The 27,948-nt window shown below is 43.8% G+C and overlaps 1 protein-coding gene across 2 annotated transcripts; it reads right to left on the bottom strand.

Annotated features, from left to right (window-relative positions):
* Positions 1–19: 19 nt before the first annotated feature.
* Positions 20–25,583, bottom strand: jag1b (jagged canonical Notch ligand 1b). 2 transcript variants are annotated; one of them, XM_067525246.1, is made up of 26 exons: positions 25,241–25,583; positions 24,700–25,005; positions 18,624–18,675; positions 15,936–16,187; positions 15,389–15,449; positions 12,979–13,109; positions 12,764–12,883; positions 11,169–11,282; positions 10,970–11,083; positions 10,773–10,886; positions 10,301–10,347; positions 9,691–9,864; positions 9,144–9,294; positions 8,045–8,209; positions 7,833–7,946; positions 7,592–7,705; positions 7,310–7,423; positions 6,740–6,856; positions 6,097–6,124; positions 5,610–5,695; positions 4,956–5,069; positions 4,762–4,871; positions 3,555–3,794; positions 2,820–2,951; positions 2,541–2,682; positions 20–1,911 (listed from the first exon to the last, which is right to left on the bottom strand). In XM_067525246.1, exons 1-26 carry the CDS (start codon positions 25,298–25,300, stop codon positions 1,436–1,438), a joined length of 3,648 nt encoding a protein of 1,215 aa, XP_067381347.1. In that variant the 5' UTR covers positions 25,301–25,583; the 3' UTR covers positions 20–1,435. The 2 variants fall into 2 exon arrangements, with proteins under 2 accessions (XP_067381347.1, XP_067381355.1); XM_067525254.1 differs by lacking the exons at positions 18,624–18,675; positions 24,700–25,005; positions 25,241–25,583 and adding an exon at positions 17,938–17,956.
* Between the last annotated feature and the right edge of the window lie 2,365 nt (positions 25,584–27,948).

The following is a 27,948-nucleotide window of genomic DNA, read 5'->3' as shown; positions in this document are numbered from 1 at the left end:
CAAGACTCTTCACTCCCTCTCCAGAACAAAGACAACTTTAATTCTCTTTTCATACAAAATATTTAATAAATATGACTTTCAAAAATATATTGCCAGATCAACACATAATTCTCAAGTTCATAAAGTCGAAAATAGGACAAAATGTTGCCATGATCTCAAAAGGGGTTAACAAATGAGATAAAGACAAACATGTTTTAAGAGCCTCATTTTTAAAAACAGAAAAATGTGCACAGAAACAAAGCAGACACTTGCAGAGCAAGGCAGTGTATTTTATCGGATTCTACAGTGTTCCCATTGCCCCCCTACCATTCAAGTACTCGTGGTCTAGCTTATGATATTACGCTGACTAAAGCAAATGGGAATTCTGGCGTGTTGCATTTATGACACTTGCCATGCAAGTTGGTAAATTCTGAGAGCCCTTGAAAAATGGCAATGGGTTTAACTGAAGCTGCTGAAGGATTTTTTTTGTTCCCTTAGATGTTTATTCATTAGTGGCAAGCAGTTTGTCTGGCACCATGTCCAAGCCTCACAGCAGCTGTGATCTCTAGTTGCCCTAATCTCAGCTGCCTTCAATCAGGGTCCCAGTAACAAGAAATGAAATGTCAAATGTATGAAAAAAAAGTATTTCTTTAAGGCCCAAAGTGTCTATCCTTTGTCGTCTTTGAAGTTTTTGTTGTTTTTAATAGAATGCGTTGAAATGAAAAAAAAAAAAAAAAAAAAAAAAAAAGGTAGGCTTCCACAGCTATCAAAACCTTCAAACTAGACAGAACATAAATAAAAGGGAATGATATCTTAAGGCTCTTGATTATTAAGTTAATAAATCAAATATACACAATGATTAATAAAAAAAAAATTTACATATCTACATGTTCTAAATCAACACAAATTCTTCATATTGGCAGCAACCGCTGACATTGAACCCCCACCCCCCCCCACCCCCAAAAATAAAAATAAATAATAAAGATGATCTTTTTCTTATCTGACAGTTGCTGAAGTCCAAAGCTGAGAAGGCACTTTCTCTGAACTGAACTAGAAACAATTGAAACACAAACTAAAAATAATTAGCTCTAGCGTTGAACACGGCTAGTTTTAGTCATTGTAGAACTATTACACCAGGAGCCTCTTCCATGTGTCCACTAAATTTAAAAAAAATAAAAAAAAATAAGGACATGAAATGCATAAGAGGACACATTAAGAACTAGTTCTAGAGTGAAATGTATACAAGTACCTTGTGTTTCCAGCCAACCAAAGCAACTGTCACTGCCAGTGTAAGCCAGCTTGTCAAAACTTAAATTAACACGGGGAATATCTGAAAATACTGTGGATCACTTGTGACATGTTCGTTTACCAACTACACATGCCAAAGCTCCCCCGTTTCACCCACCACCGGGGTGTGAAGGCATAAGGCTTGGTTGCACAGCAACACAGCTGTCTGCTATACAATATAGTCCATCCTGTTTATGCTGTTTGCTGTCTCCAAGTCTCTGTTGTCCTGTTTATTAGTCCAATTAGGATGTTTGGTTGTGGAGTTAGGATTGGACATCGGCGTCTTCTCGTCCCTTTCCACCAGTGTGTATGCTGGCTGTTTGGCAAAGCGGCCCTTCTGTAAGTGCCTCTCCTTTTCGTCTTCATCCCCCTCGGGATGATTCGTCCTTATTTTGGCAATGATGGAGTTCTTGTTTTCGTAGTCTTTGATGGCCACTGTGAGGCCCACGTGCTTTTCTATAGGGTTCTTGATCTGGTTAAGCTGCTCCCGCACGTTGTTGGTTGTGTTGTCCTCAGAGCCAGCAGCTGATGTCCCGTTGTGGTTGCTCTGTTTCCGCCTGCGGCGCATGCACCACAATAAAGTGCAGACCAACACGAGAATCCAGATGACAATGAAGATGGAGCTAAGGAGGGGCACAAGGTAGTCTGTTGGAATAAAAAAAAAAAAAAAAAAAAAAAAGACAGACAGACAAAAAAAAAAAGAGAAAAAAAACACAACAAACGGCAACCACTGATTAAAGAGATGCCACAAGTGTAAAAGGTTGAGTTCCTGGTAAACATAACACAATAGGCTCAATTATATTGCTATGGCAAGCTTTTTTTCAATCATTAGCATGCCTTTGCCAGTGCAACCTGACCTGGAGACTGCTTTTATTTGGCCATAGCGGCAGTCTGCTGTCACCGTGTTGATGAATGGTGGACACATGCGGGAGTCTTATTACGAGTCCAGCTACTTACTGTATGGGCCAATCTGAAGCCATGTAGCCAAGCAGCTCTAATTTTTCCATTGAAATCCTGGCTAGATTATTTTTGAGCTCCATTACAACTACCATGAGATGGCAGACCTGGGCGGCCTGAGTTGTGTGGGAGGGTTGAGAATTATTTTTCAGACATGCACATTTTTCTTTTGGTGTCATATTTAGGGCTTGGCTCTCTCTCTTCTAATCGATTCAATGAAGAAAAACAAAATCCTCCCACCCATTTTTAAACATGCAAGTGTGTTCAAGTCTGTAAAACTTCATAGGTAACAAGGTGAGTTTGGAGGTGGCTCATACCAGTTTTGCTGGGGCTTGGCACGTGCACTTCTGTGATGGCCGCGATGATGGTGTTGTTCCCATTGCGTTTGCTAACCAGGTCAATTATCCTATCTGTGAGCTCTTTAATGGGGCTCCGGTCCAAACGATGGTCCTCAGCGGACTAGAAGAGGAAGAAGAAAAAAAGTGAGGTTTAGGATCCATCTAGTCTGCCATAACTGATGACACAAGACAACGAAGCCTAAGCCTTTTTATGCATGTATTAACAAAGACAAACTGGGAGTGAGAGGAGGTACTTACGATGCAGACGTGGATCTCATTGCTAGCTGAGAAGGAGGGGTCGCAGGTTATGTACACCGAATGCTCCAAGGAGAAATTTTTTACTATGTACAAGTGCCTCAGCTGCTTACACACTTCCTCCACAGTCAAGCCCTAGACAGAATGAAGACATTAAGCACATGTTAATGCAAAATGAAAAATAAAAGGCATTCAAGAAGAAAAGTGTGAGCTAAGCTGCATTTTGGCTGTGGATTCAACACGTTATCTGGTTGGGATCCACCTCATTTAGATCACAGACCACAGACTCCTTTGCCTGCCACTATCCACTGTCACGCTTGTTAGGCAACGGGCGAGTGATGACCCTATGCAGACAGAGTCCCCAGTGGTCAAGTTTACTTCAAATCCATATAATCCTGGAATTTATCTTGCTGTGTGGTTGGGGTAAGAGGGTATTGGCATAAGTTGCAAAGTAACGAATGGCTGATTCTCAGGAGGACCAAAACTTGGATACAGACAACAAAACAGAGAGGAGAAACACATTTCTTCCTGGAGTACATTTACATACAAGAATGAATTGTTCAGCAGTCGTGGATTAGAATCTTTTTGCCCAGAAGAGATGGGTGAGCACTTTTGAAAACCTGATCTTTCACAGTTGCTGATCCCATTCATTAAGAGTGGTGTTGGAATAGAAGCATGAAAAACAACCCTGAAATCCTTTAATTCAATCTGTCCCTTCCCTGTGCCTAGGTAACTCACTTGAGGCAAGATCTCCTTTTTGAAGGTGAAGGTGATGTTGGCGCAGCTGTTGTCCTGGTAACCGGAGCTGGCGTGGCATTTGATGGGAGGTGGGGCAGAGTTGGAGCGCCAGCACTCCCCTACGTCAGGGCAGGGTGGCACAAAGCAGTGGCCTTCCCTAATGGGGATGCAGCTCTGACCTGAAGGACATCCGCCTCGACCTTTGGCACCCAGTTTGCATGAGGTGGGGCCACACCACATCTGCGAAGAAAAAACAGCTTTGAAATAATGTCGCAGACTTTTGTTTACAGTTGAGCAGACTTGTCTAAGCCATACTGGCAATGTGGCTCAAAAGATGACAAAAAGTTCTGAATGATTTCCATGAAATTATGTACAAACATCACCAGGCACCACCAGGCTCTAAAAGACATTTTTGGGCTTTAGGGAAATGTCTCAAATAATGAATGGAATAAATTTGGTCCTCAGGACGAATCGTAATAAAAAGGTGAAGCTCTGTATGATCAAAAACCTGCACTTGTACTTTGGGTTTAGTGTTAATTAGCAGATGTCCCCGTGAAAACGTATTGACACCCAGCTTTTCTCACATGAGGGTACCTCTGTAAAGATGCACATCTCACCACTGCAAGTTAACAGAAGGTTCTGTATTTCGCATGAAACACACAAGCTACCAAAAGGGAAAGAATGCTAAAGTCCACATAACTGTGTTCTCATATCAGACTGTATTTCACACAGCTGCCACTGCCTTACAGTCCCGGATCAAATTCACCTCATTGTGCATTTCCTTCCTGAGGGGAGTCGTATCAGTGAGGAACCATTATTCATCTGGTGATTAGATGAACATGATAATGAAAGCACCACTTCAGGCCTCGACTGTGCAGTATGGCTTCACTTTCTGAACTGACATCTGACACCTACACCAGACAGTGCCATTGTGTTTCTTTTCAAAACAAACAGCATCATCTCTTTATAGAATTTGACAGTCCCAAGCCAAACTCCACCCAGTGTGTTGTTGTGGCATGGCCCCACCTGAGATCTCTGAAGATGGAGATCTAAGATGCAAACACCTACGCAGCATTTAAATCAGTGCAGTGACTACTTGTTGCAGTTATTCTCCCTTTGGTAAACAATGACTCAGGTGGTTAAACGTTGTACGGGGCAATGAAATGCTTGACATTTGCATTATTTCTTTATTTAGAATTTGACATACCAATGTGCACACAATTTTCCCATTGGAACAGTGGCAAGTATTGCAGTCCTCGTCCCATTTGGCTCCATCAGGGGTTACATGTCCATCAACAGAGCAAGATCTTCTTGTTACTGTGTTTAAAAACATTTTCTGTTAGAAGTATGTAATACATTGTAGATTTGTTATGTGGATCAGCCTTTTACCAAGACTTATACCTTCTTGACAGTGGAGTCCAGTCCTGTCTGGTGGACACAGGCAGCGATATCCATTAATCTCATCCACACAGGTGGAGCCTAAGGTGCAGGGAGAGGACTGGCACTCATTAATATCTGTCAGGGAAGAAGCGAGGAAAAGAAACTGTTTCTTACTGAAAAGGAAGAGCACAGCCAGACAGTACCCAAATACAAGTGCAGCGGTCTGCCCTCAAGTCTCGTTATGTGTCATTTTAACAGTACATACCTATTAGTTAACAAGAAAACAAGGTAATGCGCCCTTGATGTTTCTGTCCAATGCAGCTTTATTAAAAGCTCCTGCATTAGCAGGTATGCAGGAGCTAAGGGCTGGACTCAGCAGTGCAAAGGGTTTGCAATGGGAAAGAATGTGGCCATCTGAAAGCCTTTAAGAGGGAAAACAATCTGTGTAATCAGTGTCAGAAAGCATGGCTGATTAGCTCTTGGCTTGCTAAGCTGGTTTTCCCTAGGGACAACGGCAGGGCCCGGTGGAGTAACACCAAAATGACTCAGTCTGGCCTGTAGCCCAATGCACACATAATTGGTCAGCTAGAACTTCCATTTGTAGGGACTGCAACTGTCCTGCAACTCTGCTAAATCAGGCATCAGGGAAGAGTTGGACATGGAGTTGATACTCACTGATCCGACAATCTGGACCTGCGAAGCCTGGGGCACACTCACAGCGGTACCAGTTATCCCCATCAACGCAGGTACCGCTGTTGTAGCTGCAGGGGAGGAAAAAAAAAAGGTGGGGGGTACTTTAGTTTGCATTAGACACTGGACTGACACCATTTATTCCTCTTTGATCAAAACAATTTTAGGCTAGGAATTTTCTCACCAGTCAATATTTAACAGTTTCTCAAAAACAATTAAGGCAATCAGTCTTTTTATTGGACAAGTGTGCAAGGGTTTGGGAATGAGCTCTAGTGGTGTGTGGTTAAATTAGAGTCATGCCTAGTGGTTCACAAAAGAGGGTTAGCTGATTGTATCTCGGGAATGACAGGGTAGGGTGTATGCTTGGTTCTCAGCAGAAAGACAGAGAAAGCCTGCAGGTGAGAAACTACGATGCGGCAGGAGCAGCTTGTTTACATCGGTCTAAATCAGGAAATGTTTGGCTTCCACTTACCAAGGGTGGGGACTGCAGTCGTTGGTATCTGAAAGAGAAAAAAAAAAAACAAAGGGAGGAAGAGAGAAACTGAAGATTAGTGTACAGCAAAGAGCACGTCTGAGCTTGCATGTGCAGAGGTGTGTTGGGCTGGTTGGGCCTGGCCTCCTCACCACCCTTTCTATTAACAACAGAACAAACAACTGAGCTGGCTGTCACTCTAAAAAAAAAACAAAAAAAACCAAAACTGAGTCCCCCTGCCCACCCCCTAGATTTTCACCCCTGCTCTTTTTCCCTCCTTTATACAAGTTGGGGAATTTATGTTTTAGAGTACATGCATACAGAGCACGGAGTCCAGGGGAATGGAGGAGGGCTGTAGAACAAGCTGACATGTCACTGTTTGGACAGGAATGCAACAAAGAGAGGGGAGGGAGGGGTGCTTGTTGGACAGAGGGGGGGTTACATCTGTCTCCACTTTCCTGAGCCCCCTTCTCCCTCCTCCTCTTCTCATGGCCAGCAGCAAAAAAAGATGCACATCAAGGGAGGATGAGTGAGTCCAGTTTAATCAGAAGCAGCATTTCACCTCTGCCTTAGATAGCAGGAGATTTATCTTCATTTAATAGCAATAACTGTCCACCTCTCCCAACCCTTAAAAATCACTTACTCTGGGTGCAAGTGGGACCTTCCCAGCCTTCCTTGCAGACGCAGGTGAACGACTCCCCAGTCACCACACATGTACCCCCATTCTCACATGGGTTTGGAAGGCAACTTGAGTTTTTGGCTAAGAGACAAAAAGAAAAAAGAAAAAGAGGAAAGTTAAGTTCTGTCAGTGCCCCCCAATCATTACAGGATTATCAGTGCAATCCTAAACCTTAAACTGTCAAATGAGACTGCTGTTGGTTAGATATTTTTTTGGTTTCCATTTTCTGAGGGGAATCTGCATTCCACAATTTTGAATTGAAATGTATTGTCATAGCAATCAGGGATTTTAAGCAGATATCTGTCCACACTTAGAAAAGGGAAAAACTAGTAAGGATGGTGATGGGCAGAGAGAGAGCGCTGACAGATGAAAAACTGTTTTTGGACAGGTCTGACAGATCTGATTTATATAAGATGGAGCTCTCCCACAAAGCAACCTTCTTCTGTCTGTGTGTGTGTGTGTGTGTGTGTCTGTGTCTGTGTCTGTGTGAGAATATAAAACATTACATGGTACTCCTGTGATTGTGTTGCTCACCTATGTTACATGTCGTACCCTCCCACCCTGGGGAGCACATGCACTGAAACGTGTCGCCCTCATCATGGCAGGTGCCTCCGTTGTTGCATGTGGCTCCATCACACTGACTTTCACCTGTAGGGAGCATTTAAAAATGAGTTTTTGAGTTGTGCACTCATGATCCTGAATAAACACACTGCATAGAAGATTGGGTAATTATATACAGCTATAAGCACATACCATGAGCCTGCACAAACAGACTAAATGGGTGTGTTTAAAAAAAAAAAAAAAAAAGGTTCTTACGGGAGTGGCATGTCTTTCCCTTCCAGCCATTCTTGCATTCGCAGAAGAAATCAGTCACCAGGTCTCGACATGTCCCTCCATTATGACAAGGGTTGGTGCTGCAGTCATCGATGTCTGAGCGAAGACATTGGATGGAATGACATTTACGTGCGGCATATCAAACACAGCGTCAAACGCACTTGTCATGTTGGAACATAGTTTGGGTTTGTTTTGACGTCATCGGGTAACCATGCCTACTTACTAATCTCACAGTGGACGCCCTCCCAGCCATCGCCACAAATGCACTGATAAACGCTGACTTTGTCGATGCAGGTGCCTCCATTGTGGCATGGGTTACTCTCGCAGTCGTTGATGTCTGAAATTTAAAGACAAAATGTGAGCTTGTCTAGCTGTAAGTCTTAATCAGTTTTGCCCTTTTATTCTGGATTGTGTGTGTGTAGATTCTGGTCTTACTCTCATGGCAGTAGGTGCCTCTGAAGCCCTCCTGGCACTCACAGGTAAACTGCCCCCCGGCCTGGCTGCGGCAGCGGCCATGCGGTCCACACACATTTGATGAAATGTAGCGCTCTCCTCCCGGCGTGCTATTGGACGCCACTGCAACTGTGCAGCTGTCAATCACTGCAGAGAGGAGAGACAGTTCGACAGTGTAACGACTAACGAAGCCTGTCTGAACAAACACTCCAAATAATAAAGCGTGGTTTGTGTCTTCCTAATGATACGGAAGGATGGCAATTTTGTTAGGCACCAACATTCAACTGAAAGTTATGCAACTGTCTATCACAGGAGAAACACAGACAGAGACTTTGAGAAAGAGAAAACAGTGAGCAAGAAACAGGTAGACAATTAGAAAGGGATCTACAATTTAAGAAGCCTTTACAGATAATGTCTACAATATGATTAAAATGCCCACCCCTGAAAAACAGTGTCTCTGTAAGAATGAAATGATAGCAGAAGCAATTATAAGCCGCCATGCTTTTCTATGCAATTCTGAAAGATCTTTTTCACTCTGAACTGAAATCCCTTCCTTTCCCCCTGTCTGATCAGGTTAGGAGCCTGGGGTAAATTTGCCCCCCTGCAATCATTTAATTCTTGCCAACAGCTCAGAGTGTCTCACCATTTAGTATCTGACTCTGTGGTTGGTCCACTCACTCAATTATACACACACACACACACTCATTTAGGTGGAAAAAGAAGAGGTAAGCCCACCAAGTTATTACCAAGAACACACACAGTGCTATCAGCCTGTTGCCAATTTTTTAGAGAACTCAGGAGGGGAGAATCACTGGAAAAGCTTTGCTAAGGAGATGGAGGGGGCCATTAATCAAGTCAAGAGAAACTGCTCACCTTGGCCAAGAAGTTTTTTTTTTGCACAAAACTAAAATATAGGTATTGCCCTCATGGGGAAAAAAGTAGGCAAAGTGTCTAGGCAAACTGTGAAGACTTGGCTTTATTCAGCATTTTACTACAGCACACTGCAGATCACCTTTCAAAAACGTTCTGGCAAAAGACGAAGAATGAAAGAGCTTGTGGTTATTGCAGGCGGGAGACATACCTTTACAAGTGGTGGTGCGACAGTGGTCTTTGAGGTGAGAGCAGTTTTTGCCCTCATAGTCCTCTGGGCAAGCGCAGTAGTAGTCTGTGGCAAGGTTGAAGCAGGATGCTCCATTGTGACATGGGTTGGGTGAGCAGTAATCAATGTCCAGCTAGAGCAAAAAGGTATTAAATAGAAAATGGTTAAACTGATAGCTGACAGTTTCTGCAACACTAAACAGAAACAAACCGACAGCATTCTCCCTACAGGCTGTGCCAGGAAACAACACACGCACAGTGCTCGGAGGAACGGGAAAAACAAGGCAGAGACATAGGAGCCGTCCTCTGAGTCTGGGCTTCAGCACTGAGGAATGTGTCCTGCTGTAGCCAGGAGCAGCTTTAACAAAGCACTCCCTTTTTAAAAAGGAGGGATGTGCAACACCAGCCATTTATGAGGGTGGGGCAGGCAAACTTTCTAACAAAGCTTGCAAAAATGGGGCTGGAAGAAGGGAAGATGCATTCATATGTGCTTAGTGGTGTGTAGGACGGTGATGGGACTCGGGTCTCACCTGGCAGAGATTTCCTGAGAAGCCAGCCAGACACAGGCACTGGAAGCCATTCACCTCATTCTGACAGCGCCCGCCATTCAGACACGGTGAGCTCGCACACTCATCAATGTCCCTCTCACAGTGCTCGCCTGCAAATCCAGGGGGACACATGCAGCGATAGCCGTTCACCAAGTCCTGAGAAAGAGACACCGGGGTTAACCTCATCACAGCCACAAATTTGATTAAATGCTTTGACAGGGTGGGGTCCAAACAATAACTGTCAAACCAGGGAAAAGAACGAAGAGTGAGGCCGAGGTGGGGGGGGGGGGGTGACAAGTTTGGAAGAACATTATCACAGCTCTGCAATTATTTCAACACATTTTCCTGGCATGGGCTCAACACAATAATGTTTATGGTAATTCAATCTAGTGTGGTCAAGGAACTTGTGTGTTCCTCCCTTAGAAACCCTTCTGAACCCACTCCCCTCAGATTTGATTTCAGAGGAATTCTACAACAACAGAACAAGAACAGTCTACTAGATATTTATGTTACCACTGTAAATGTCTCAGGTACAACACAAACAAAACAGTGATACCAGATAAAGCTAGATGGTTTTTGACCCAACACGTACCTTGCAAGTTCCACCATTCTGGCACTGGTCCTTGCAGTCATTTATATCTGCATGGGAAAACAAATCGGAAGATTAATTCTGAACAGCTTCACAAAATAGTCTGTCTTTGAATACAAGAAAATGCTTTACGTTTCCCGTGCTGGGAGCTTTTAAAAACACTGAAACAGAGCGTGCTTTGCAAAAGTTGGAGAACAAAGCTGCAGAATCAGTGCAATACAGAATATTGAGCAATCTTGTCTGCTGCCAAGTGAAACTAGTCCTAGGATTGTTTTGAGCCACCTCTAATCACCACAACACCACCTAATAGTAATTCAGCAGGTTTATTTAGACTACAGGCAAAGGCTGCACTTGTCCAGCTGTTTGTGCTACAGCTTTAACTTTAACTTAATTATGAATAAACACAGAGAAAGTATTAAAAGGAGAAATGTTGGACAGGTGTCCGATTACACAGCTGCAGCTGACGTCAACTCACTGATGTCACAGTTTTGCCCTGTCCATCCAGGGATGCACTCGCAGAAGTATCCACCAATCAGGTTGCGGCATGAGTTGTGATTGACACAAGGCTTGCTGTCGCATTCGTTGGCATCTAGTGAAAAAGAGAAGGGGTTAGTGGCATAAGCATGTGCAGTTGACAGATTTGAAGGGGTGGAAAGAGGACACGCGTCTCACCTATCAAACATGTCTTCCCTGTCCACTGTGAAGGACAGTGGCACTTGTAACCGTTGACTAGATCCTGGCAGGTCCCTCCGTGATTACAGGGGTTTGGAGAGCAGTCATCAACGTCTGCAAAAGAGAAGGGAGTTCTGGTTATCAAACGTGAGATTCTCAGCAAGGGTGTTGTCATTTATGAGGTTCAGTGCAATCTTACTGATAGTGCAGGAGGGACCACTCCAGCCTGACGCACACTGACACTCATAGCCTTGACTGGTTTCTGAGCAGCTTCCTCCATTAGAGCAGGGATTAGACAAACAGGCATGTTCCGCTAGAAAGACAAGAGAGTTTTGCAAGCAGGTCACACACACACACACACACACACACACGAGTCATTTTTAAAAGGAAAAAAATCCACCCTTGGCTATTGTTATGTTAGTGTTTTCTGCTGCTTCTATTGCGATGGGAATGTATGTTTCTTTCTGCATCATCATGTAGCAAAGGTTGCTCTGTCATTCTAAAGTTATAAAAATGCATTTCAGCATTTGACTCTCATTCCTGAAAATCTCACTCCCCTGAACAAGCCTAGGTGTTGACTGCCTTTCCTCAACCATCACCATCCTCAACAGTCACCTCCCCTCCCCCCTACAAGCCTGCTCAAAATCTCCCTTTCACACTCTCATTACCCGCCCGGCAGACCGCACCACCAGGAAATCATCTTTCATGCTAAGTTGACCTGACCAACGCACCGTGACTTCCCTCTGACTCCCCGCTATTCTTTTTCTGAGAGGCGGCAAAAGATGAGAGAGTTGCGGGAGGGAGAGTGGCAGAGCGGGATTCCTTAGCCCTAGACTCTCTCCTTCATGGACGAGTGAGTCCAAAATGAATCAAAAATGATGATTAACTAGGAGAATAACTAGAGGTTTGGAGCTGATCAGTGAACAGCTCTTTTGTACAGCATGGGGAGAAGGGAGAGGAGAGGATGCAGTTTTGCCCCGTGGGGCCCTGTGTGTTACAATAGCTTGACGTATCCCCTGGTCTGAGGACCTCCTGTTACAAAGGGCACCGTTTCCTGACATCTCTGCAGTTAAGCTGTCAGCGCCCTGCGAGGCTCAGATTTAATGAGGAAAAAAAACCCATCATCTCCATGGTAAGTGTTTGCAGCAGCTGAACCTTGGCACCACACCCATCTGTCTCGAGTGCTTGGGCAGTGAAGAGCCCTGGAGATCAAATTGGCGGATTACCTGACTTGGAGGGGGGCACTCACACTGGAGTGGAAACAGATTATTGCGGAGTTACCACCTGCTCTGATTACAAACCAAAGGCACCTCTGATCTTTTGTCTGCAAACGCCGTGAACCCAGAACATTCCCACTTATTAACACTCCAAACATCACTTAGTAAGCCAACTCTTTTATTCAAAATTTGTTTTCAAAATTCAAAAGTTTAGATTTACTTACTGTACAACTAAAATGTGTTCACTTGGAATCTAAGAGCTGCTTTTCTAAATTGACTTTGCTGAAACTAGCCTGACAGTGACGATCCTTAAAAGGAGAGCTCCGGCGAAGTTGTACTGCATGTCACAGAGTTAAACACAGCTTCAAAACCAAACCCTCAATATCAAATGCAGATATCTTGATTTTCACTCCTGTTTATGAGTGAATCTAATTGATCCTACATATCCCAGAATCCTCTAAATTAACAACCAAAAATCAATTTCATGTATTACTAGGGCAATCGGAAGGACCTGGAAACCAAAACAAACCAAAAGAAAAGGACAGCTAAACATTATCCTACTGAGCATCTCACCCACCTCTCTCACAGTTGGCACCAGAGTAGCCCTCAGCGCAGGTACACTGGTACTTGTCAGGTCCTGTGTTGATACATGTACCTCCATTCAGGCAAGGTTGGTGAGTGCCACAGTAGTTTAGATCTGGGAAAATAAAATTTCACACAGCTTTAGTTTGTTTTGACACAACACGGGCCACTCCTAAAGCTTTTGTTTTTGAACAAGAGAAGGAACTCAACCTTTATCGCAAAGATGGCCGCCCCAGTTGGTGTCACACAGGCACTGCCAGGGCTCGACACAGGTGCCATGTACACAGCCAGGGTGGGGGATACACTTGTCACAGTACTGGCCCTGCCAGCCATATAGACACCTGCAAGACAAACAGTGGGACATGAATTAAAACTCAGCCCAAGTACACACACACACACACACACACACCAATCAGGCAAAATTAAAACAATCACAGGGAGATAAAGTAATCCCTGTGGTATCTGAACATGCTAATATCTTAATCTTCTATTTATTCCAAAATTCCTTCATAAGCAATAATCTGAATTTAATGAACTAAATATCAGTGTATACAGCATGGAGCTGCACAAATAAAACAAAGAGGCACTATTCTTGTTCTCACAACTGGGCTGCATCTTAAAGACCACAAATGAATCTTAAGTAGCAGGGTGTTTATGCAACAGCTTTTAAACAATACTTCGGGAGAGGGAAAAAACAGAGGAGTATTTAGCCATTTACCAAACAGAAAAGAAAACAAAACAGTAAATTACAGTTCCAATGGGACCTTTAGCTCGGCTAACATTAGCATGCGGCCAGACGCTCCCTTTAACAACACTGTGCTTGTGGTTTGGCAGTAGCGACGTGTCCGCAGAGAGGAGTGTTCAGCCCTGCTCTCGGCTTGTACACTGCTCATCCTGGTTCCCATGAGTCAGGAGTCAGGCTTCTGCCCAAGGTTGAGGAGGGGAACACAGCCTGCTGACCACTGAAATGTCCAGGTCCATAATTAAGACAGCAATCCAGCCCAACTGATAAGTCTGCTCTTTCAAAAGGTGGCAAAGTGGAGATACAGTTTCTGCTGTGCAGCCTAGTGACAGGAAACAGTGTCCCTCTGGGACGGAGGACTCGCCGATTAGCCCCAAGAAAAGGACGGACTGTAAAAATAAACGTGATGGTTAAGTAAACCTCAGTCTGTGATTAAAGAGGCTATTCTTATAAAGTGTGCTAATCCCCTCCATGAGAAGCGGAGCAGGATTCCTCAGCAGGATCCCAGATCATTTGCAGTTATTACACAGCCAAATTACTGAGGAATGTGACATTACAATACGCAGCACTGCAGATGCACATGGGGTGACTGTGTCGCAGGAGGTAGAGCGGCCATCCATCAATACCGCAGTTGTTGGTCACATGTCCAAGTGTCCTTCAGCAAGACACTGAACCCCAACTTAGTCGGCCAGCTGCATAGCAGCTCCCCCATCCCTACCCCATTGTTTGCGCTTTGAGTACCAACGGGTAGAAAAGCGCTATACAAGTGCAGACCATTTACATAAACTTGTTAACCCTCAAGATGAAAATAGTTAAAGGCATTTCAGACGTGTTCTCCACTGTGGCACACGGACAGTTATTGCTGTATTGGTAACATTGAAACCTGTGGACGTCAAGAAAATCTGCAGGCTAAGAGCAAACCCCACAGGGTCATTAGCTGCGGCTGTGAAGACATAAGGTTAGCGACACAGACAATGCTGTGATCTACTGCTGTTGTTTATCACTCTACAACAGCCCGATGATGGGAAAGTGCTCACGTACTACAACACTAGATCTTGCTCAGAGCGTTTGTTGGCAGGCTACATATAAACAGAGGTTAATCTTTAAATATAGCCACACCTGTTGAGAAATCGAAGCAATTTAACCCTCTTGTTCTGCCAGTGGCCACGCAAGCACTTACAAGAAACTCGATGTGAAAAGCTCGCGAAAAACAACCAAGCAGCTTCACAAAATGAACAAACCTGATCATCCCCTGTGCTTGATTTATGGCCAAATCAGACAACTAAGAAAGCAAGCAATGCCTGAGCTGTGGGAAGAGTAGTCAGGGAGTGCAGGGCCTCCTCCAGGATGAGGATGAGATACAACAGTTACTGCACACAATACCCCAGCTCTGATATCCATCTGCGTCTGGCTTTTCCTCTGGCTGTGTGCATAAACGGCAGTAGGAAGCCATTAGCTACACAAACAATACACTCCAAGGCTCATCTGAACATTACATGCGATGTGACTGATAATGCTTGCCTCATTACAAGCGGCACTTCCAACATGAAGTCTTGGCATTTGAGCTTTTCCTTTCTCTAGACTGGCAGCTCCAGTCTAAAGCTCCACGAGAGATTTACTAGCAGCTCAGCCTACAACCTGCTAAAGCCTGATAGTCTCTTGGACAGAACAGCAGAGGCAAAATCCATGCCATGACAAAACCGGTGCTTGGCAACAGACCTTACATATTTGAATGATCCACACCACAGGTTTTGGCACAAGCTGCAGTGGTACAGAAATGCACTTCAGCAACCCATGTTTGACATTTCATATAATAAGAATGCTGTAAAATCACTGATGACAGACTAATAAAATTACACAGAGCAGCCAGTCACTTACTTGCATCCGCCTGGCTCCTTACATGATCCATGTTCGGTGCTGCAGCCTTGTCGACATATAGCTAGAGGAAGAAGAAGAATGACCATTTTATTGCCTGGTAACTAGATTCAAACTTAGCTCAATTTTTAAGCACATTTTAATTATAGCACTAAATTATATAATTACTAGCCTCTGTGACATTTCAGTCTGTGGGCCTAAACACTGCTGTCAACAAATAACAAGCTGCCCTTGCCATTTATCGCAGTAAAGTATTTAATAACAAATTGTCTTGGCTGATTTACTGGAGGGACACATGTTTATTCCTGGTTAGATGGGCAATGAAAACTTATGGAACTATTTGAATGGAAGAGAGGAGAGAAAAATGCAGTGGGAGTTCAGTCTCACAGTCAATGCAAACTACGCAACAGACAGTGTATCAGCATGAATCACAGATTACCATCAGACTCGGTACCACTCATCAGCTGACTGTCTTAAGCTGCGGTCTTGACAAGTACTTGCATAGAAGTGATGACACCCATCAACCCACGCTATGATCTCAGCACCTCACCTGTGTTGCAGTCAGGTCCGGACCAGCCTTCCAGACAGGTCTTGTTTCCATTGAAGTCGCATGTGTAATGTCCAAAGAACTCATCCCGGGGACGACAAAACTTGTTGCAACCAAAGCCGTAGTAGTGTTCATCACAGCTGACTCGGATCTGGTATTCAAACTGAGCCGCCGGGCCATTTTGAGTCAGCTTCTGCCATTGCAGGCTAGGGTTGATCATGCCGGAATGAGATGCTTTCTCTATCAACCTCCCATCTGCGCAGAAAACATAAATTTTGAAACAATCAGTGTTGACAGCAAAATGTGTCTTGTTAATTTTTCCCCCCTCTCAGCTAAGTTAGTGTTCATCAAATGTTTGAGGCAGGGAGAAAATAGTGGAATGCAGCATCCTAACATTACACACAATGTTCTCCGTGATCATACAGTGGGAAGCCAAAAATGCCCCAAAAATTCAGACACAAATTGCATGAGATCTCAGATAGTAGATTATATGTAATTAAGGCAACTATGTGTGCTGGAGAGGAGGAAAAGTACAAGGAGGAAATGCAGCAAAAAGGAAAAGGCTGCCAGTAATGAGCACTCTTAACAGTTTTTTTCTCACACTCCTTCTCTAACTCTCCCTTGTTGCTTTCTGATTCTCAGGTTTACAGCTTGAGGATATTATTGGTCTCAGATGCTGCCCTGTGCATCTGCTTAGGCGAGGACAGAACCGCAGCCACCGTAAATTACAGCACGAGGACACCATTGCCACAGTGACTGCTGGGAAGCCTGCCAGTGTGCCATCAGCACTTTTCCACGCTGCTTTTCTCACATGCATTTTTGTACTAAAAGCAGTGAGTCAACTCTTTTTTCCCCCCCCCACACATTTACATTATATTTCTACACCTCAGATAAGCAGAAAAGGCCCAGCTGATGTTACTACTACATGTGACTTTGAAATACTTAGCTATACTTACAAAACCACAAACTTAGACCCAGAAACAGACATACTGTCATGTCAAACACGATAAGGTCATGGTTTTGTCAAACATGCAAGGACTGACCTGGGAGCCAAAGGCTGCAATGAGCTTCGCACACAGAACAAACACACTCAAAGTGAGCGAACATGCTCAGCCCAGTCTCTCTACAGCCCAGACTCTCTACACTGTACACAGCATACATACATTCAGGCCTCTATTCCTCACATGTAGCACTTGCTACATGATATTTTAATCTTCAACCTGGGAGAGAATGAAAAATGTTTCGGTCGTTATTTACTGCGCTCACACAAGCAGAGGTGGCTGACCGCTGGGAGAATAACTCCTCTGTGTAGTATGACGCAATGCAATGCATTGGGGGGGGGGGGGGGGGGCACCTGCTGTCATTTATTTACCATGCTCTGGTGCATATAGGGGGATTTAGAGGGGCGTACTGAGATCACAGTGCCCAATAACATTTCGCAGTTGTCTGGAATCCAGAACTGAGATGTGTGGCATTTCTCTACCGACTGCTGGCCTGCAGCATCAGGAGTAGCACATCATTTCTACATGCTGTCTGCCTTAGAGCCAAACATAAATCAGATAAGCTTTTTAAAGCTAAGAAAAGGTCGTCCTCAAACTAATTTTACGTAAATAAAAATTGTACGTTATTAAGAGGGACTACTGGCCTTTACCAATTGGCACACATTATACCAATACTTTATTTTTAAAATCATAAGAACTAAAAAAAAATAATAGTGCCTTATAATTTATGTACGTACAATAGGCACTGTGAATCCGTTGGTATTCACTTAAAATAGCCACAACTCAAGAAGCAGAACTGTGAGCCAGGCTGATGGAACTCAGAGGGCCTTACTAGCACCGACTGTGTACATTCAGGGGGCTTTTCACACTAGTGCCCTAATAGCTCTCTGGGGAGCGGCAAATACAGCAGAAAAGGCAGAAACCTTGTTGACCTTGAACAGACCTGCATAAATAGGCATGGAATAAGCCTTTCCCTTAGCTGGAAGCAAAATGCCGACACTTACCGGATCAACAACAAACAGGAATCCTAGCATAGTATTTGCCAGGAACCAACGCTGGCAACCAGAATTTAGTGACTACCCACGTTCGTTGGAAGAACAGCCAAATCCACCCAGTAACATGCTAAAAAAGTCCTCCACTTCACCGAACGTGCTTTGCCCACCGGTGCCAGAGGTAACTTTATATATGGGTCGTATACCTCAGGGACTTCAGCCCCCTGCTTTGTGGTTGCAGGGTGATCCGACGCCATGGACTGAGCGGGTGGATGACCTCCGTGTTTTATGCCTCAGTGACAGCAAGATAGCGTGACCCTGACCCTGGCTGGCAGCACCTGCCATCAGTCATCGGCCAAATGAAAACATTTTCATAGAGGGGCTGTGTGGCTCTCCCAGTACAGCGCCCATCGTCTACCTCACAACTTCCTTCTCTCTGTCAGAGCTGTCCCCACTTCTTCGTCCCCGCCCTCCTCACTTCCCTGTCCTGTTCCTTGCCTTACAGGCATCTGTCAACACACTTTCTGTCAATACACACACACACACACAAAAAAAAGGGCTGGGGGTTCAGGAAGAATACACTTCCTTTTTTGACCTTCAGCACAACTCTTCCCAGATGTTGCCATGAGGGAGGGAGGAAGAAGCCAAAATGAGAAGAGAAAGCAAGATGGAGATGGCAGACAAGGACAAACACTCACCACTGGTTTCGTTGTTGAAGTCCAAGGCTTCCACTATCAAAGTGTAGGACCTCTGAGGAAGACGAGAGAAGAGTATTAGCCAGAGCAGCAGAATTAAGCAGTCACAGTATTAGAAAGCACAATAATAAACTATACCAATTACCTATAGTGTGAATAACAATTAGAATAATATACTGACTGTGCAGAAGAACAAAGAATGCTTAAAATCTTTAGTTTCGTGCAAATAAATTTGAGGTTTGTTTTTGCACATTTCCCCTTTTTTAACAAATATCAAACATAAATCCCCCTATCAACAGTCAGGTCTGATGTTAAATAGCCAAAGGGATAAATACAGTACAGACGCTGCAAACACTAAACGTATAAACAATAGTCTTTTTCAGCTGATTAAAAGAGGATAAGCTTGCGGTGGGGCAGGGGATCTACAGCCCAACAATTAGGTTGACAGACACATGGGCAGCTGGACGCCCACCCAGCAGGAGGGTGTCTGATGTGCCGAGAAATGAGCCAAACAGAGCTGGCCCCTTAAGGACACGTTTCTGAGAAGAAGGATTCAAAATGAAATAAAATGTTTGGCAAAAAGAAATGTTTTTTTTTTTTTTTTTTTTTTTTTTAACTTTACCCTGCAACGCCAAAAATGTGTCTTCATCTCAGCAGTGGTAACCTTGCACCCAAAAACAGTTTTTCCTTATGTTTATAAAATGTGATGAGAGACATGAGTGGATCACCTCCAAAGCTCTGACACAGCGCGCAGTGTTGGACTTTCAATTTCCCATAAATTTATGGACTTCTAACAGGGTGCTGTGAACAATTCACTGAAGTAAAGTCAGTTCAGGTAGAAAAACGAAGCAACAAGAAAAAGGGCCTGTCTGGATTTCAGCACTGCCGAAAACGCTTTGTCCGATTCAGGGTCGGTAGCGCTCACACCGATATCAGCTTACACACTGGCACTGCCCTGTGCCACAGTCATGAGGGAACAAACAATGTTGTCTATGAGCGCACAACGATGGAGTCAGAGAGAAAGTATGCAACTGTGAGAAAGTGTAATCCACTCACACTGCTCCAGGATCCACTAGAAACACCTACTTGTTATATACTTGCACACATGCTTTGCCTCTAGCAGTGGTGCTTGGAGGCATTTCAGAAATTCTGCAATGCTGCTATGACCTCTTCTCTGCGCTGACTTCATGGTAAACAAACCTGCTGAAAAGGAAAACCCCTTTTCCCTTTCCACAGAAACAAAGAAAATGGTATGACTCACTCCTGAAGCTGTTTCTTCAAGGCTTTACCTTGTTTTGTCAGTCATTCAACTTTCCATCTTTCCAGGATACATTGGTTTCATTCTGTGCCAATGTCTCGCTGCAATCAGGGCAGCTATTATTTAAAACGCAGTGCTCATCAGCAAGAGAGGCTTTACAGTACAGTATATTCTGACTCTTGACTGGCTGTAATCACTTGACACAGAAACTCAGGAGTCAGTAGTAATGTGATACCTAATCATCCACTAGTACAACCTAAACTGCAGCTAGTCACAGTAACGCTAAAAGACTCCTCTGTTTCCTTTCAAGCATTAAGCAGTATTGTGTTATTTCTTTTGTGTTAAGTTTCCACTGAGGAAGTAAAATTTCCAACCTACACAACAGAACATGAATGAATCACTAGAACAGACTACTGCACATTTGTGTTAAAAAAAAAAAAAAAAAAAAAAAAAAAAAGGAACTCAAATCCAGCATCACTGACTGGGCACGAACTAGGAAGATTATTAGTTTCTTGAAATGTTCAAATGAGTCATCATTGCAACATTGAAGTGATGGGATTAACATGAAAACTACAAGTAGGACAATAAATAAATAAAAAATTTAAGTCACTTTGCCGTGAATTGTTGATGTCAGGAGACATCAAGTTTAACAGGTTACTGGCAGATTCATTTAAGGGTCGAGCTACAACAACATGACAACACAGCAGCACACCCATATCTTGCACGATTTGGACTTGCCTCAACATGGAAGATGTTGCAGCATCACCACTGACTGAGCATGTATTTGTCCAACATGAAGGCCCACACCAAACAAAACACAACCTAAAACATAGTAGCCTCAGATAACTCTATTTTGTTTTACTATGCTTGATGTGTCTACAAGGTTTGGCACCCTCTTAATGTTGCCGTATTTTTTAATTTTAGACTTTGGGTAAAAGTAATAATGGCTCGATCTAATTTCCAGAGCAAATAACTGCTTCCAGAAAGTGAGATACTGCCTAACTCCTCATTCACTAACACTCTATAACTCATCGGCAGTTATCAGCTTGGAACCGTCTGCCACTGCCAGGTTCAGTTTTCCCAGGCTCCCAGCTGACTCACTTCTCTTTGAACTACAGAGTACACCCTCTTACTCTCTCTCTCTCTCTCTCACACACACACACACACACACACACACACACACACACACACGTCCAAGTGCAATAAGTGTGGCCATATGTCTTCTTATCTTTCCTGGCCAAGCAGACACTGTCCAACAGACAAGCAACACAAGAGATAAAGATCCTTCCAGTTCGAATCACAATGCCTTGCCAAAGAACACTACTGAATCCTCTCAGTAGGGGAATTTTCCCAATACACACACATACACAGAGGCCTCTCATCCTGCCGTTGGCTGGAAATTGATCCATCTGATGTATCATTACAAGGAAAATCTAACATAAGAAAAAAGGAGGTATGTCTCACAAAATAACAGGCAAAAGCCAAAGGTCTTAATACAGGCAAGGCTGAACAGATTAGGCAGGTCTCACTCTCCACTCTGTACAGAGGAAATGTAAACAGTCTCTTCAATAGGATATTGACTTTCTGTATCAGTTTGCCTGAGTCAATCACTTCGATATCAAACTGAGATCTAAGCAATGATTGCTGACTGCTAAGTAACACGCCCTGTTTGCCATAAAGCTCAGATTCAGTCATGAAAAGACAACTCACATAATCACCTTTAAAGCCTTCACTGATGGACTGGAAGGAAGGAAGGAAGGAAGGAATTCATTGTTTGCCAAGGGATTTTCATCACAACAGTTGCACTGTTGAGAGCTGTTGTACAATCAGCAGCTTATTAAATATATAGTGTAAAGCTACATGGGTCTGGGATACAACAGAACCTCATTCAAGAATCTCCCCTTTTTGCCAACTACAACAAAAAAGGGAACAGCAAACAGATTTTGGATTGTTCGCAAGGCAAACAAGATCAAAACATGAACCCGGGACCAGGATTGAAAGTCGCATGTAGTATTTCACTAAACAAGCAGCCAGCTGTCTGTGTTTTGCAAAGGGTCACTTACTGATAAGGGAAACAAAATCAGCACACAGGTGACACAAAGCCACAAGTAAACTGAGTCTTTGGTAAAAGTATAGGACAGGGTGAGGTGCAGAGGAAAAAAAAAAACAAAACACTTTCCCCTTTCACTTGAGCAATTTGCACTTAACTGCCACATCAGACCGTAGCTGCTGGCAGCACTTAGCCTGAAGGCTGAGCTGACTATTGTTCTGAAACTCACCTGATCAGAGTTCTCAGACTGCTCTGACTTGTCAACAAATCAATCACAGGTATGCCAACAGAGGACACGCCTGCATTGTATTAAGTGAAAGATTGAGGAAAATTGTCCTGCAAAAATATGGCCATAATTAAATTCTATTGAAAATAATTTGGGTGTCAGGCTAACTAACGAGAGATGAAAGCAAAAGATATTGCTCAAGAAAGAAACAAGCTGTCAAGTGAGCCCATAAGTGCTTCTAAAAACTTAATCTATACTGTCTTTTGTATTTAGGAGTAACACAGGAAAATATGCTGAGGTGGCCACAGAGGCAAGGTCATTTGCCTGAGAGCCAAATTCATCACTGCTGAGTCTACTACAACTGCTTCCTGTTGCTTGCCCCGTACTGAAATTACAGCTGCACGGCCTCTATTATGCTCTGTAATCCTCAGTGTAGTCACTGAGGGCACACTATTGTCCTGTGTCGCTGGGCCCTCACTTCTCTGTGGAATAAAAGCATGAAACAGACACTAGTTCAGTCCGTACGTGGCTCTAAAACACAGATGGGCTCATGTTAAAGGTGGTCAGCCGTCAGCGTTCATCTGGACCTCTGGCTCTTGCCCTACCTGATATAAGCACATGTGTGTAGCCTCATTAAGTGCAGCAGTTGCTGTGGGTGGCAAGGTTAAAGCGATGAAATACCTGGGGTCCAACCGAGCGTGACTTAAACAAAGCCCTTGGCCTGGACAAGAGGCCAACTTCATGCAGCTCACAAGAGAGGATGAAAGGGGAGGGGGGCTTCATGAACTCGGAGTACCCAACAACCCAATTGCACACCACTGCCATCTGTCCACGACAGCCAATCAACTGATGAAAAGGACAAAGAGTGATATCATACCTAACCTGCCGATTGTTAATGTGCACTGAAGTAAAGCACTTGATGTAAAGGGTAAGAAACTTGTTGCTGTTCTTTCACAGATCTAAGCCTCCATGCACCAAACTCATCCTTTATACTGCATACTTACAAAATTAGCTCAACTATAAAGTATCTACATCATTTTCTACCTTCATTGGTTAGTTGAAATCTGGGTGCCCGCTGTTTTTTTTTTTTCCATGACAGTAACATTCTTCATTTGTTATAGGCCGTTTATAAATTATAATTGTTAACAAAAGAAACAAGTTAAACTACCAGAGTCCTCAAACTTGAAATGGCACCAGGTGTCATTTCAATGTCAACAAATGCTTTTATCAAGTTGAATGATTTTGAACCAGTAAGACGAAACTAATCTGTGTTAGTCCTGATGTCAACAGTGTTGCCATAGCGTGAACATAAACAGAAACCTTTGTCTTTTATTTAAAAAAGGGAAAAAAGCATGAGGGGCGCCACTGTGTAACTGGAAAGCAAATAAAAGAAAAATACAGAACATATCAAATTGCATGCTACCCTACTGAGAACAATATTACAGACATACCGGGAACACTGTTCTCCTAGCTATCAGTTCAGAAAAGGACAAATCATTTGTTCTGCTCCACATAAAAACGGATGGTATGAGACAAACTTCCAGTTCTGTCATGTATTCTTGCTGGTTGAGGCCAACATTTTGCACAACGCTTAAAATTACAACACAAACGACCATTAAGATGGAGGTAAAAATTAAAACAGCCTTGATGTAACTGGACCCACACACACACACACGCACCCACATTCGCGCGCGCGCACACGCGATCTGTGCCTTTCAGGCACAGTGGAGACGTTTGCGGGCCAAGCTGTGGGGCCAGTCAGTCTGTGCACAGCACTACTTTTTTCACTCCATTGAAATGGGCTCCAGCCGTGCAAATCATATCTCTCACAGAGCTACAACACTCCCACAGGCATGTCAGGCCCATTTATTTACTTTATAAAGAAGAGCTGACACTTGAGGGAACCAGAAAGTGGGTTTTGCACTCTGAAGTCACTGCGCTGCCATGAGCAGCTGCCTCCCAGACAGAGGAGGAGAAATCTGGAATAGAATACAGCTCATCCAACATTTTAGTTACTGAATCCTTTCACACAATGCAATGTAAAATGTAATAACCAAAAGGTTTATCCTAAACAATGAGTGGTCAGAGGGGAATAAACTACAATGGAGCATTCTTCCTCAAAAGCATGGGAATGATTTTCTTATTTGTGGGTCAAATTATTCGTAAATGATCATTTACCCAACTTTTCAACCCATTTCCCACGGAAAAGTTTTGCTTTTAGGTAGTTTTAAACACAATCCCAACAGGGTTCATATTATAGGTAAAAATACAGCACCTGGTTAATTGGCGCAGAAAATGAGGAGACCTGGGGGTCCTCCCTCAAAAGAATAGTTCACAGAGAGAGAGAGAAGCTCATTCTTTGTGTGTTGTGATTTCTATGTACGTTTTTGGGGGGTGGATGGAGGCTGAGAATGACCGACGGACAGTAATTGCACAGAATTGCCCTGCAAACAGACATTTTCTCTCTCTCTCTCTCTTTTTTTTTCTGGTTTGGAGAAGCGCGTCGGGGAGCACAGAAAGGTTTTTCTTTAAGCCTTCAACTCACCGGCCAGGCAAAGCTGAAGGGCAAAACTATCCGGGATTTGTCATTCCTGACCGAGCTCTTGAAAGAAAAGGTATTCCTTCCTAGGACAGGCGTAGATCCCATTCCGAAGCTGCAGGGCCCTGCAGCAGAAACCCTCGACTGGTATTCCTTCAGGCAAACTTTAAAAAACGTATCGCACTCGTCCCCAGTGCATTTCCTATCCGCCGTGGTCCGTGTGCCATCACAACACATGCCGTTCAGCAGCTCTCCGTTCACATTGTGCATCGATAAAATTTGCAACTCGAATTGTCCAGATCCCTCTGACACCTGTTGGAGACAGAACAGTGAATGCAATGGAAAACTTTGACCTCACGCTTAAATGCTGTGCGCAATGCTACACTAACTCTTGCCATGTGTTGCCCTTCGTTGTTTGCACTTGCAGCAGGTTAACTATGAACACATGTTGCATGCTTGGTGACATGTAACGTTAGCAATAAGCGAGCTCATATAACACGCCAATGAGTGACTCTCCCCGCCGTTTCCCCTAAAATAAGGCACATACCTTCGCAAGGAAGCAGAGTAATAAAAAGGCAGCAAAGACTGAGCCCCGTCTCAAAATCATGCCTCCGGACTGCTGTTACCACTCGGTTGTACTAGTCGTCTGGCCGACACACGGCACCGGAGCTCTCCTCTGATTTAAACATGCACGAGTGGGAAATTAACACTTTGATCCGCGGAGCACAGGTTCCCGATTCATAGAAAGACCTCTTCCTTGTATGTCCCTCCAAGCGCCTGCTCTTCTTCGTTATCCGACGAGTTTCCACTAGTTGAAGAAAGTTTACACAGTAGCCATGCGACAGCCGAGCCCACTGCTGACTGACTGACTGACTGCTGGTCCGAGCTGGAGCGAACTACACAAGTTCAACAGGGAGAGAGGGAGTGTCTGCACAGTCCTGAGCCTCCATATTCATGAGGACCCAATGTGCCCGCCCCTCTCACATCATGAGGATAATCATACACTCAGGACTGAGTTTGAGGACTCTTTGGCAGTAATTTGGTGGAAAATAAAACGGACCTGCAGTCATGTTGATAACCATAAGTCACCACAACCACAAACCTAAACATGCATGTGTTATATTTTCAGACAAGCATCAATTTAGCTTCACCTCTCTCCTCATGTATTATTATCTTCATCCATTAGTTTCTTATTAGTTGCCACAATTTGTACTATTATTCTAACTTATAAATATTCATGTCAGCTCAAATGCTGGATAAACAGTCTTTAGGTGGGTTTTACTGTTCTCATATTTGTGCCTTAGGGGAACACACTAAATCATCTGGACTGAAAAAGCAGCTTGCATCAAGGCCCATAGTTGAGTCAAGGGCATTTTGTTAAATGCACAGTATGTTAGAAATCATTCCTGTGCAACATAAATTCCATTATGGAGAACATAATGGAAAATCTGCACATTTTCAGCATACTTCTTTGCTTAAAAACCTTGTATCAGGAGTAGGAGGCCTGCAGGTATGTTACATATTTGAAATATGCCTTCAGTTCATTAATGTGGGCACAGAGAAATAGGGCAACAGAAAACAAGTTGCTTTGGTGCAGAAGAGCAATTGTAGCCAAGTTTATCTCTCCAAGAAGGTAATCTGTAAACTGGATCAATGAGAACTAAACACACACTAATAGACACACACACACACAAACACAAACATTCATATGGATGGATGGATGGATGGATGGAACCCCCCCCCCCCCCCCCCCCCCCCCCCCCCCCCCCCCCCCCCCCCACCCCCACCCCTGTGGTTAGTGATTTGTGTGGACCAATTACACAGGTCGTTCACTGGGTCACAATCAAGAAAGCACAGTTGGGAACTGTGGCTTTGAGGGAGAGGAGCTTATCAATCAGTAACTATGTGATGTTTCACCATCACACTTTATAGCCGTTTATGAGTGTGTCACGCGTCTCACTTGTACGCATTTGTACTTGATAAGCACAAAGGATTGGCATTTTCTCAGCATTTTTGTTAGAAACAGTAGAAGTCACCAAGGTTTCATTTATTGTTTTCACTGAGGCGGCAAAGCGAATAGCTTATCTTATCTTTAGTTTAAAGGCCTCAGTGAATCAAAGATGTGGATGACAGCTCATCCAGGTATAACCCAAAATGTCCTAAAGTTTTTTTCTTGGAATAACTTATATAGTAGTAGCAGTAACGTGGGTAAACGTCTTCACATTCTAGAAAGTGCATTTCTAGGTGCTCTTTCCACCATCTTAAATCACTGCTGTCAATATTCAGATGTCACATTTCCTGTGGTTGAACTTCAAGATGAAAGCAGCAGCTTCCTCCTTCCTTATAGACATCTCAGGTTGCAGGCCTCACTGAAATGCTCCTTCTGGGTAATTAGAGTTAATTGGAGAAGTTTTAACCTCTAGATAGCTAAGGTTTTTGTCTAGAGACTGTGGAAGGGTTTGGACTGTGGGTGTGCATGTGTGTGTGATGGGATCCCATCTGCTGTGGCTTTACTGCCTGCCGAGAGGTGATGTTTGTGCTGGGATGGTAAGGGAGATGGGGAGAGCTTGTGAACTAGTGAAAATAGATCATGAGCTATATGTATGATCCAACTGAATTGTTCTATTGAAGAGAATAAATAAATATGTCAGCCATGATGGCAGATGTCTGACTTTTAGTTTCAATATCAAGATGTGTCTGACTTGTCTCGGTCACGTTAGACGAATTTTTTAAATACACTTAACAGAAAACATGTTTAGGCCCTTTTCTTGTCATACAGCTTATAAGAATTTAAGCAGCATGTTCACAGTTCCCTATAAGCAAAGCATCATTTGTAGGCGTCATGGTGCACAGACAGGGTTTCTCCTCTGAGGCCATGGTGCTAATCTCCTGCAGCCTTAATGTGATTATGGTAATGATCACACAAATGACCCCTGGGCTTTGGGGGATCGGTTGTTCAGACATCCGCACACACAGGCTGCACAGGCGCTGTGATTCCACTGGCCTGCATTCGAGACCACCAGACTGAACCAGTCCCGGTGGCCTGCTCCTGATCTTCTGTCCTCACTGGACTTGGAAGAGCAGAGTGAATGACCAAATAAATTCCAGCCAGCAACAAAAGAGCTGCACAGCCATGGGAGAGATGGATGTCTTTTATTGTTTGACACTCAATGCTGTATTCCAATCCAATTACCTCAGCCTTTTGCAACCCCTCCTATCAGTGCATGGCATTGATGCCTGCCTGAATTCAGACTC

Source organism: Channa argus, chromosome 1 (genome assembly GCF_033026475.1).
Source record: "Channa argus isolate prfri chromosome 1, Channa argus male v1.0, whole genome shotgun sequence".
NCBI lineage: Eukaryota > Metazoa > Chordata > Actinopteri > Anabantiformes > Channidae > Channa > Channa argus.
This window is presented reverse-complemented; position numbering and strand designations above follow the sequence as displayed.

What these genes read in the sequence shown, in the direction of transcription:
- jag1b (XM_067525246.1), bottom strand. Translation starts at nt 25,300, where the DNA reads ATGATTTTGAGACGGGGCTCAGTCTTTGCTGCCTTTTTATTACTCTGC. An exon ending in TGGTCCCTCCTGCACTATCA is followed by an intron (nt 11,084 to 11,168) that starts GTAAGATTGCAC and finishes TCTCTTTTGCAG; the next exon opens with ACGTTGATGACTGCTCTCCA. An exon ending in TCGCACCACCACTTGTAAAG is followed by an intron (nt 8,210 to 9,143) that starts GTATGTCTCCCG and finishes TCCTCTCTGCAG; the next exon opens with TGATTGACAGCTGCACAGTT.